The 12,018-nt window shown below is 33.6% G+C and overlaps 1 protein-coding gene across 5 annotated transcripts in view; it reads right to left on the reverse strand.

The window, feature by feature from the left end:
• Positions 1-12,018, reverse strand: part of LOC124368794 (endoplasmic reticulum junction formation protein lunapark-B) — a 69,732-nt gene that overhangs the window by 46,117 nt on the left and 11,597 nt on the right. For all 5 annotated transcript variants that reach the window (XM_046826169.1, XM_046826171.1, XM_046826170.1 and 2 more), the window contains exon 4: positions 3,035-3,218. In XM_046826169.1, the coding sequence (XP_046682125.1) occupies positions 3,035-3,218 (184 nt within the window). The remainder of the gene's footprint in view (positions 1-3,034; positions 3,219-12,018) is intronic.

The raw sequence follows: 12,018 nt of genomic DNA on the forward strand, positions 1-12,018 counted from the left end.
TAAAATTGATTTATTTAAAGACATGATGAATGGGATAAAGGGGTGGGTTTTGCCCTGTCCTATGCAACTTTTATTAAGCAAGCAGGAAAGTCAGTTGTTAGCTGAACTATATTCTGTTATCAACAACCCTAAGATGTTACAAACTTAATCATTGTATAAATGTATCGTACAAGAAGAATTTTATTTCAGAGCTTTACACAGAAAGCAGCTTTGGAAAGTCAAAATAACAATAACTAAAGGCAATTTGACAACTCCAAGGCCTGATATTTCTGTTTAAAAAACTGGTTGACTACAATTTTCTTTATACCTTTATTGTTTATTTCCTTAATACTTAGTACATATTAAATTATACAAAATAAATAATAATTTATATATGTTTTTAATTTAAACTTATATAAATGTAGTTGTTTTTATTATTTGTATAAAGCTTTCTAGATTAAATATCATGAGTTAAATGAGTAGAAATCTACCTGGTATTCTTACTGCAACTGAGAATGAAGGCACTTAAAAATGATTCAAATACAACAATATTATTAGTTTATATAGATAGTCAGATTGGTTTTAGGTATCTTATCTAAAACTCGATGAAATAGGACTTAGAACTAATTATTTTCCTGATACGAAATAGAAAGAAAACTACTTATGTGGTGATAAAAGTTAGCTAAAGTTAACCACAGATCAAAAAAAGGATTAAAAGCCAAACAGCAGTCTTGTTTTCATCCAAGTTACATCTAACGAGATTGTTAAAGTACTATGGGATACCAGCAGACACTTTATTAACCTGTAAAGTGAAGACAACAAGATGGAATGAGAATATTGTGAGACAGAGGAGGAAAGGGTTGAGCTCCCCCGGTGTCAAAGGCTGTTTCATAATGCTGGGCTAAAACTGCCCATCTTTCCTTTTTTCGAGTTAACAATTGTTGAGGCCGATATTGTCTCCATATCACCACATGGTTCTGATTCATGGGCTTATGGAAGGAGACAATATTAGTCCCCCTACCCATCACTCTTAACCCATTGTGGGTGACAAAACACTTCAACGTGAACACCCAGCGGCTTGAGTTGTTAACAGCGGTAGGCTGTTGATCACTTCTCCGCTACGCGTACACAGTTTACTTGAGGTAATTTTAACTCCACTATTTTAACATATTATATATTTTTTATGTAATACTATATTCACAACTTTATTTTTACACGATATACACACATTACATAAAAACTATATAACACTATATACACATTTTTCATCTTTTTAATATAGCAATTTTGTTTCTAGGACAAACATTGCTACAAACTAATTCATTGTAAAACAAATCATCGTTGTCACTATATTCTCCGTCACTGCAAGTTTCTAATAACAATGTGTCAAGTTCTGAAGAACACAGGTTATTGTCCATTGTAAACAACAAATACGACCAGCCGTCATTTATTACAAACAAAACTGAAAGTAAAGATCATATTAGTAACAGCTGATCCCATTCCAGCCGATATTATTTTTAGGCTACTACTGCGAAAACAATAAGAGTATCAAGAGACCCCAAGCGCATTCTAGTGGAAAAAGCACAAAATAAACAGTAATTGCTAAATGGCAAACAGAGGATGGTAGCGCACGTCTTTGTGCGTTTTTCGCCTGCAGTTAGTTAGCCTATCAGCCTCATTTTGGAAGCCTATCTTTAAAGAATATAAAATTTTGAGTGTAACAAGCCTAATAATTTTCAAAACCCTACTAATAGTGCATGACAACCTTTGTAATGAAAACCATAAACACAATCACTATACAAGGTATAAAACTATTTTTCAATAACCCAGACATCATCTGAAAGTGGTGGAAAAAAAACAATCCTACATGGGGAAAATTTTTTAGAAAATTAATTACCTTTAAGGTTCAAGGATTGATGTATTCATGTGCATTCAGAGATAATATTAAAGATCTGTAATTTAAAAAAGTACTATTATGTAAGTGAGTTTTTAAATGAAGTTCTTTAAGTTTTAAGCAGTGCACTCGTATTACTGTTTGTTAATGTTGATTTTTATATTATATTTTAAGTAGATCTATAAGTTGACATAATTGCTTTCCTATTAGTCAATTAATACTCTGTTTTATTGTTGTATTGTGTGTTTCATTGTTTGGAAATGTTATTTACTCATACAAGAATAGTGTAGTTTATATTTGACAATGTCATCTGTTTTATAGCTGTGCTATAATGTGAAACATTTGTGACAATAAAGATTTATTTATTTAAAAATATGCTTTGATTTTCTTATGCTACCAGGTTGCGTCATTGTTTATTTTTACACTCCGGAGAGCCATGATTATTTATAAACAATAAAGTTTTATAAGGTTATGATAATTAACCCGATACCAACAGATTAAAATACACAGTTGTCATTCTGCAATTTATAATACTGTCATATTTATTGTAAACCACAATAATATTGCTGCAAGAATCTGTTGTCATAAAAATATTATTAAAAATTACATTCTTAACATAAAGGAGCTATGGTGGGAAGGGCTGATTCGATGTGAATGTTGAATTTAGCTCCAGTTCACCTTCCTCTTAGTGCAGCATCTGAAGTCTGATACTGTTGCAGACTTAACTCTTCACCTAGATTGCACTACTTTATGTAGTCTGGGTGTCTCTGATGTCGAAACGATACGGGGGGGGGGGGGGGGGGGGGGGGGGGTTAATTTTGAACTACTTCGTTCTTCATCACAGACTATTTTTGGATTCCTTCAGACGAACACGACTCCAGATTTCAGGAGTCTAGTCTGCAACAGCATCCGATTTCAAATACTGCATGTAAGAGGAAGGTGAACTGGAGCTAAATTCTACATTCACATATTAACATAACATCCTTAATAATAAATTTAAGTTATTAATTTTATTTTCTCAAAAATATCCACAGAAACAATGCAATGCTTAATGTTCTGGAACAATCTAAAATTACCTATTTTGGTTTATAAAAACACTACTTAAAAATCAATTTTAATCTAAGTTTAATAAAACGTGAGTGTAGAAAAGTGTGAACATACCTTTTTGTCGAGACGTTCTGGAGCGTATTTTACCAATATTTCCCTTGCTTTGTTAAATGTCTCAGTCTCCATTACATTGTCTATGAGGTTTTTCTTCTTTTTTTGTAAGTTTTCATAGTCCTCATTGGCTCTGACCATTTTGTTGTGGAAATACTTTGAAATAAAACGTTTCATTCGGTAGATTCTGAAACAGAATGTTTTTACGATGTGATTTTTTTAGCAGAAGTATATTATCACGAAAGCATGAAGAAGTTTGGAAATGTCCTAGTACACAGTATCTCAAGATTTCTTGGGTCACAGCACTCCACACAACTTAGCTAGAACTATCAATAACTGTACTGTTTTTAATTACTGGCAACATTACAGAACTGGTGGGAAAGAAAGAAACTTTCAATTGAGTCTAAAGATGATAAAGGTGCACAATAGCAACTTGGAACTTCAAAATGTTTTGATTCTACAAAACTTCACCAATTTGGATGGTTCAAGTATTTAACACATTCAGTGCTGACGATGCGTAAACGCGTCTTCAGGTAACCAAGTCATGTGCAGGGGATGCGTAAACGTGTCCTTGCGCGCGCACCTGCTTCCTCGAAATTGGTAGCTTAGCTGATTGGTTTATTGTAAATCAGAGGTTACAACAGTGAAGGTTATAGGTTACCCTTTTCAAAAGTTAGTTTCATTTTTTATTTATGTGATTTTTAAGTGTTCATGAGTGACAAAGATCCAACATATTTTCGTAATCCTGATAATTTAACTATCAGTGAAATCGGCAGATATGCTCTATACGACTCTCAATCTGACGGGTATAGTAGTGGCGATAGTTTTAGGCAGAGTGGAAATGAATCAAGTGATGAAGATGAGTTTGATAACACCACGCTTTAGAACAGTTCTGTCCTTGATATTACTTGTCGAGCCCAATAATGCATTGCCAGTGATAAAGATATCGCTATACCTGGTCCTAGCCATACAAACAGTCTACCCTCAGCTAACCCAACTTCTCCTTGAGGGAAAAAAGCTCCTTGTCCTGTTTTGCAATGGAGTGAATTGCCCTAATTAAAAATATTTTTATTTAATGAACCAACGGGTTTAAGAATTCCTCCACCAGGTAATAAACCAATAGATTGGTTTAGACTTATTATTGATGATGTGTTTCTTCAAAGTATTGTCAAAGAAACCAACAGTTACGCAGAAAAGGTGTTCTTATCTGAATAAACCAAAGAAAAGTCACGAATATGTCAATGGAAAGATCTGACTTTGGAGGAATTTAACATATTCCTTGGTCTTTTGTTCCATACTGGAATTGTCCGTTTGCCACAACTACAACATTATTGGAGTACAGACAAGTTATTCAAAACATTTTTTGGTGAGTACATGTCACGAGACCGATTTTTGTTAATTTTAAGATGTTTACATGTTGTTTTCTGTGATGAATACAATGATCGTTTACATAAAATTAAACCTGCTGTTGACTATTTCAACAACAAAATGTTGTGTATATACTCACCCAGTAAAGAGTTGTTGGAGAGGCAGACTTAAGTTTAAACAATACATTAAGAATAAAAGACAAATATGGAGTAAAGCTACACATACTTGCTGAACCAAATGGACTGGTAATTGCTGTGTATGCAGGCGCTATGGACATTTTGTCTGGAGAAGGACATGCCGAAAAAGTAGTATTACACTTGATGGAACCATGGCTCGGAAAAGGGTATTCAATTTTTGCTGACAATTTCTACAACAGTATTTCTCTGACAAAATCTCTTACAGAAAAAAGAACCTACATTACAGGAACCCTACGATCAGACAGAGTAGGTGTATCAAAAGATGTGATAACTAAAAAACTTAAGAAACGTGAAACGGTGGCAAAATACCATAATGGTAGTATAATGGTAGGGAAGTGGAAGGATGTAAGAGAGGTTGTTTATATAAGTAACCAATATGAAAATGACATGAATCTGTCCGTGAACCGATGGGTAAAGAAAAAATTAAGCCCTTACCTATAATAGAATATAATAATAATTACATGAGTGGAGTCGATAGGAAGGATCAGCTCATGAGCTACTATCCATGTGAGCAGAAGACCATGCGATGGCACAAAAAGCTGCTCATCCACATTTTACAAATGGGTATCCTCAATGCTTTTATTTTGTATAACAAGTTTGTTATTGGCAAGAAAATGACAGTGCTGGACTTTAGATTGGATATCGTGAAAAACCTTCTAGGGCCTGACAGGAAACATCAACATGAAGAAGAGGAAGACAACGAGGGGGAAGTGAAGCACCTACCTACAAAGCTGCCTTTGAATGACCAAGGAATCAGGGCAAGAAAAAAGTGTAAAGTGTGAACTCGTAACGGACGAAGAAAGGATACAACGTACCAGTGCAAAGCTTGTCCAGAAACACCAGCTTTGTGTCTTCAAGACTGTTTTGCTAGTTATCACGCCTAGAAAAAAATGTTCTGTATATAGTGTAAATATTTGCGATGAATTTATTATTGTGTTTCCATCCAGAGATGTAAATATATGGTAAGTGAAACAAATTCCATTTCTATTATTATTATTACATCAAGTGCTATTTGTCACTTAAAGCTCCTGGACTCGTTAACGCGTCTTCAGCACATAGTGTCAATATGTGATGCTACATGCTGCCAACGCGTTTACGAGTCCATTATTATTTTTTTTTAGTGTCTACACTTCGAAAAGTAAAATTTTTCTTTTCAGCACAGCCCAACTCATAGGTAAAATTGGTAAGCAGTGAATGTGTTGACTGAGTTTTAGACAATTCAGAAATAAAATTGATTGACCAACTAAGTTATTGCCTCCAGCATTACAAAAGAAAATTAAACTGAGATAAAATGACAAATTCACAGTAATTAAATTTTGACCTCAACATGAGAAGAAACAAATCAGCTGTGACCATATATAAAGTACTATCAGAATAAACAAATTTCATACAATTTCTTGAAATGTTCACTGAATGAATTTACCTAGATTAGCAATGTTGATGTTTGTAGTATTATAACTTGTAGCATATAGTCTACTTAATCTAACAATATACTGTTCTCTGGTAGCCAGAAAAATCGACTCTCTGATAAAACACAAAATCCAAACCCAACTATTATGAGGTAGATTAAAACGTCTTTTGATAGTGAATGCATTCCCTCGGTTGATGAGTTTATGGAAGATCGGGCATTGGGACAATAACTAACCTAATGTCGTGTGTGATTGACTGATTAAGTTTTTTAGTGATGAATGTCTCAGTGACTCGATTAGGATTTAAATTTACAATTTGTACAAAGTTTAATATTACATAAATTTATACATTTCCTATCAAAAATGTAAAGAGAAGAAACACTAACTTCTGAGACCATTTCATGATTGAGACAAGTTCTAAATTTAAAACTTACGTACTATTTCGCAATTCAGCTTGAAAGTTAAAAAAAGTTTTCTATAGCATCATGTTACCTGTGGTTGACGCAATAATTCTAATGTTCACTAAGAGTGAATATTAATTGGTAAAACTACACACTGATAACATTAAAAAACCGCTTCTTTAATTTACCAGAATAACTTAAAGGAAAGATTATCTTTAGATGGAAATAAATAAGAAACAAACAATTATTAAAGAACCAAGTATTCAAATATGTGCACAATGGCATGTCCAGATTACAGTAATGGTAGAACACTGTGAAATTGAAGATAGTCTTGGTTCAAATCCTGCCTGGACCTATCAACCATCTCATAAACAATAAAAAAGGTTAGGAATTTAGACATGTGCTTCATGTATGACTTGAATTTCAGTGTTTCTTTCTTTTGATTTAAAATATGATTTAAGTCCTAAGAAAATTTTGAATAAGGTAAAAGATTTCAAAAGTTACAAGTTAATTACATTTTAAGATAAAATTCAATATTAATAAATTATTAAGAGTTTTTCACCTATACTATTATAAATTATTGTTTTTAAACATTCTGTTATTTAATTTGTGTTATGACTTTACTATTTTGTGTTTATTTATTATTGTTTTTACAACATTTAAAAAATTCAATTAGCTTTTTAAGCTAGTTATTGTTTTATCTAATGTATTTATTATTAGAATGGAGGTAAAATACATAGAATGGAATATAATAAAATATAACAAAATACATTTATAGAAATATTTTTTCAACTTTACCTCTCTCATGAGTATTAATCTTATGAGTAAATATTTTCAACAAATAAGGCAATCAAGCAATGATTAAAAAAATCCGAAAACTAATTTGGAAGTTTGAAATTTGCTAACCACAACAAAACTTTAGCGGAGTTGGTGGTGTATTCTAATACTGTATATTGCTGGAATCTCTCATTTAACAGTGAAACGTGTCAACTTAAAACATTAACATGTAATAGAGGCCATTTTTAATCTCAGCATATAGTCTCAATAGATACTAGTAGTCCGGTGAAAGGTTGAACTGCATACAAAGGAGAAGGAACTGTTGACTGTTTGACAGTTGCAAAGGCTGAGATTGATGAACATGCAGATGCTAGACAACAAAAGCTTTTATTTCTGGTACTCCCCCCCCCCACCTGCCCACAACAAATTCCCTACTTCACTTCTATTGTGAAGTGGCTTATAAATAAACTAGTGGTCATGATAAATATCAGAACCAAGGAGTGTTCCTTTCTTATTCCAGTGTTGGGCAACCTTTCCCTTCTTGACATCATTTCCAACTTTTCGGTCTCAGAGCCTTGGTGCATTTGTTGTATGTTTATTGACACCTTGAAATGTGAAAAGTGTGTATTTCATTCTCCATTACTTTTCATGTACTTCTATATCGCAAAGAGATAGAACATGTCGTGATGTCTATCACGATCTTCTTAACCAGGAAAGTTTCAGTAGTTGAGTTTAGTATCTTACACTGGCTGAGAATGTACTCGAAGAGAGAGCAAGCTCTCAATCTTTGAATAGTGTCAATTTAATGAAAAAAGTAGTCAAATTACAATATATAATTATTATGTAAAGTTTATAATTTAATTTTAACAGATATCTAACAAGTATTAAACAGTATGCACTTATTACAAAAATTAATATTAAGATCTTATGGGAAATTCAAATTCTTCAGAAGAATATAAAGTTAACTCTACCAAAAACTCTTTTAACTTTCTTTTAAAACAAGTAAATTTACCCTCACTTTTTATATAATCAGGGATATTTCTTAAACATTTAATTCCTAAATATTATGTTTTTTTTTTTTTTTTGTTTTTTTTTTTTTTTTTTTTTGTTATATAAATCCCAACGATGACAAGGGTTTACAAATTCATTTTTATATTTTTTAATTTGTTACTATGTTACAGTGTACTCAGATGAAGATTGAGAGCTTGCTCTCTCTTTGAGTACATTCTCAGCCAGTGTAGGAGACTAAACTATTTCTATATACTGCACCATTGCTTTATTAAAATCTATTTTGAAGTAGCCTACATATAATACTTGATACTGTGCTACTGTCTATTGTCTATTGTTCTACTAGGAACACTATCTGAGATTGAACACGTCCTTTTTTTCTTGATTGAATATGAAATAGGCTAATCATAATACAATCAAAATAAAAAGATTATACACATTTGTTTGGTTTTAGTTTACACAATTCCAACATTTTGCTGCTTTGTAAAACCTTAAAAATAAAACAAATTTAATAAATCCTTAGTAAAAAAACATTATATTACACTAAAATTTATTTTATAAATGATACATTTTATAGTTATAAACACTGAGAAATAGTCTAAGCAGAATCATAATTATCAAAATATTACTCAGAGATTACTAAACACGTGTTGGTGGGTTGTAAACAAACACTATCGTTTAACTAACACTGTTATTAAGTAGCGTACAACTACAGTTGATATTGTAACTTGTGAAACTCTCTCTTTTTACATACACTGTGTAATAACTACATATACTCATAAATCTTTTTACATTTTTAGTTCACTAATTATAATCACAATTTTAAATATTGTTTACCTATGCAGTGCTCAATTTCTACACCTCGAGGTGGCAGGACTCTTAACTTTCTCGGGTTTGAGAGATGTGGAACATCACCCAAGAGATAAATTTCAGGACAATATGCAGTTTGAAAACTGTATTTTTACATATTTCTGAGGTGCAGGGGTAAGGTTTTTGGAGAAAATAAAGTCCCTATTTTTTCAGAGATAAGTACTGGAATGCCATTACATTGTGTTCGGCCTCAAATCGAGTACTGTTTATATATGTGTTTGGATGTATATAGTTAATAAGAGAATTAAATATTGTATTTACAATCATGATGCCATTCATCTGTAAACCATGTGTAAAAATGAATAAAGATGATTCTTATTAGTTAAGCTTAATTCTGTAAGCTTCTGAGTAAAGATAAGATAAAGGTATGACAGTAATAAAATGAGTAATGACAGAGATTAGGTATGGTAGTACATCAATACAATACCAGTTTTATGACATCAAGGTTGCAATTATATATATTATATATATATATATATATATATATATATATATATATATATATATCAGAATATATATTCTGATATGTGAAAAAGTTAAACGTTGTGATTCCTTGTAGGTCAAAATAGTAGCAGTTGCAATTTTTTAATTGTACGAGGGCTGTTTTTTAAGTAAGGGCCGTTCTCCTCTCCCGTACACGGTAGTAGTTCGCGTTCCTGCCGTAACGAGCGTGCGCCCCACCTCCCGGCATTCTTAGCAAACAACTTCATGCCAGTTGCAGCTCTGTAGCTAACCTGTATGCATTACTGTGGATCTTTAAAATGTTTAAGATTATCGAATCACCCGCCGCGTGTGAGATTCGGTCAGTGATACGATTTTTGACCTGCAAGAAACATGTCGGCTGCTGACATTCACCGTCAGCTTTGTGAGGTGTATGGTGCCAAGGCAATGAGTGAAGGTAAAGTGCGGAAATGGGTCCGAGAATTTAAAGATGGCCGCGAAAATGTCCACGATGAAGATCGCTCAGGGGGCCGGCCATCTGTGATCACGGGAGATTTGATTACTGCAGTTGACGCAAAAATTCATGAGGACCGACGGTTCACAATAATCACTCTCTCTATGGAATTTCCTCAAGTGTCCAGGTCAGTATCTGTACAAAAATTGTGTCAGAAAACCTAAACTTTAAAAATTGTGCTCAAGATGGGTACCCAAACTCCTCACTGAGGATCACAAAAAAAAGAGATTAAGCAGTTCTTTGACTTTCTTGACCCGCTACGACGAGGAAGGAGACGACATGTTGAGTCGAATTGTCACAGGAGATGAAACATGGGTATCCCATATCACTCCATGAATCAAAGCAACAGTCCATGATAAATGGCGGCACACAACATCTCCAGTCAAAGTCAAAGCCAAGCAAACGCTGTGGCCGGGATTGTCGCGGCGCAAAGTTATGGCAACTGTGTTCTGGGACAGGCGCGGTGTTTTGCTAGTGGACTTTATATGCCGCGAGGAATGACGATTAACTCAGAAAGGCCTACTGCGCAACCCTGGCCAGTATCTCCGACGCGGCCATTCAGAACAAAAGACGCGGCATGCTGACAAAGGGAATTCTGCTCCTCCACGACAAATGCAAGGCCTCACACCGCTGCTCGTAGACACAGGAAATGAATCGACTCTTTTGGCTGGGAAGTTTTGAATCATCCGCCGTACAGCCCCGACCTTGCTCCGAGCGATTTCCACCTTTTTCGTTACTTGAAAAATCATCTTGGCGGGAAGCGCTACAATGACGTGACGACGAAGAAGTCTAGGCGCCGTGAACTCCTGGTTGTCAGAGCAGGCGGCAGATTTCTTTGAAGAGGGATTTCAAAACTTAGTTTTAAGATATGATAAGTGCCTTAACAAACAAGGCAACTATGTAGAAAAATAAAAGAAAAGTATGCAGATTCTGAAAATAAATGTATTTTGAAAAAAATAATTGTTGTTTATTTACAAAAAAAAAAACGGCCCTTACTTAAAAAAACAGCCCTCGTACAATAATCTTAATCAGCTTAAACAAAACAGATACAAAGTAGGCATGTTCAAATTACTGAATAAGTGTTAAGTGTACAAAGCTTAAACACTAGAATCAAATAAAAAAATTGGAAACAAATAAAATCAAACTAATTGAAATTAAATTGATAACTAGCAAAAGTTTACACTGCCTCAAAAAATAATTCTTGAGCTAATCTCATATCAAAGATCAGACTCCATTGCTTTATACCTATTAATTTAAACACTATCAAAAGATCCATCGGATGGTTTTAAAATTACTTAAATCAAAATTCCACAATAAGATTGTTATGATAAAAATTTAAAAAAAATTTTATGAAAACATTATGACAGACTTATACATGCCAATCCACAGTTCCATGCTGGTATTAATATTTCACTCGCTTCCTGGGACTCACCACACTTACGCAACCTCTACTTTGTGCTAGTTTATTCTGACATTATAATAAAACAGCTTTCTAAATGACAATAATTTCTTCCTACACAAATTATAGAAGGAAGTTACTTTAATGGTCTAAAAAACAGAGTTTTAATTGGCAATGAAATATTTGTGAATGTGAGTTGAGCTCCAGTTCACCTTCCTCTTAGTGTAGTGTCTAAAATCTGACACTGTCACAGACTTGACTCCTGAAATCTGGAGGCATGTTTGTCTCAAGTGATCCAAAAAAAAAGTCGGTGACAAAGAAGCTCAAAATGAACTCTTTACATCGTTTCGACATCAGATATACCTGTACTACAAAATATAATGCAATATAGGTGAAGAGGTATTCTCATTGTCTCATCAGTAGTACACTCTAGTTCACTACGATAATTTAGACATGAACTCTTAAGCACAGTGGAGCAACCGAGTTAGCTTCAGACGAACATGAGTCCGGAATCCTGGAGTCATGTCTGAGATAGCATTAGATTCCTGAAGCTGCACTAAGAGAAGGTGGACAATGCTTAACTCAACATTCTCAATGATTCAA

Source organism: Homalodisca vitripennis, chromosome X, assembly GCF_021130785.1.
Source record: "Homalodisca vitripennis isolate AUS2020 chromosome X, UT_GWSS_2.1, whole genome shotgun sequence".
Classification (NCBI taxonomy): Eukaryota; Metazoa; Arthropoda; class Insecta; order Hemiptera; family Cicadellidae; genus Homalodisca; species Homalodisca vitripennis.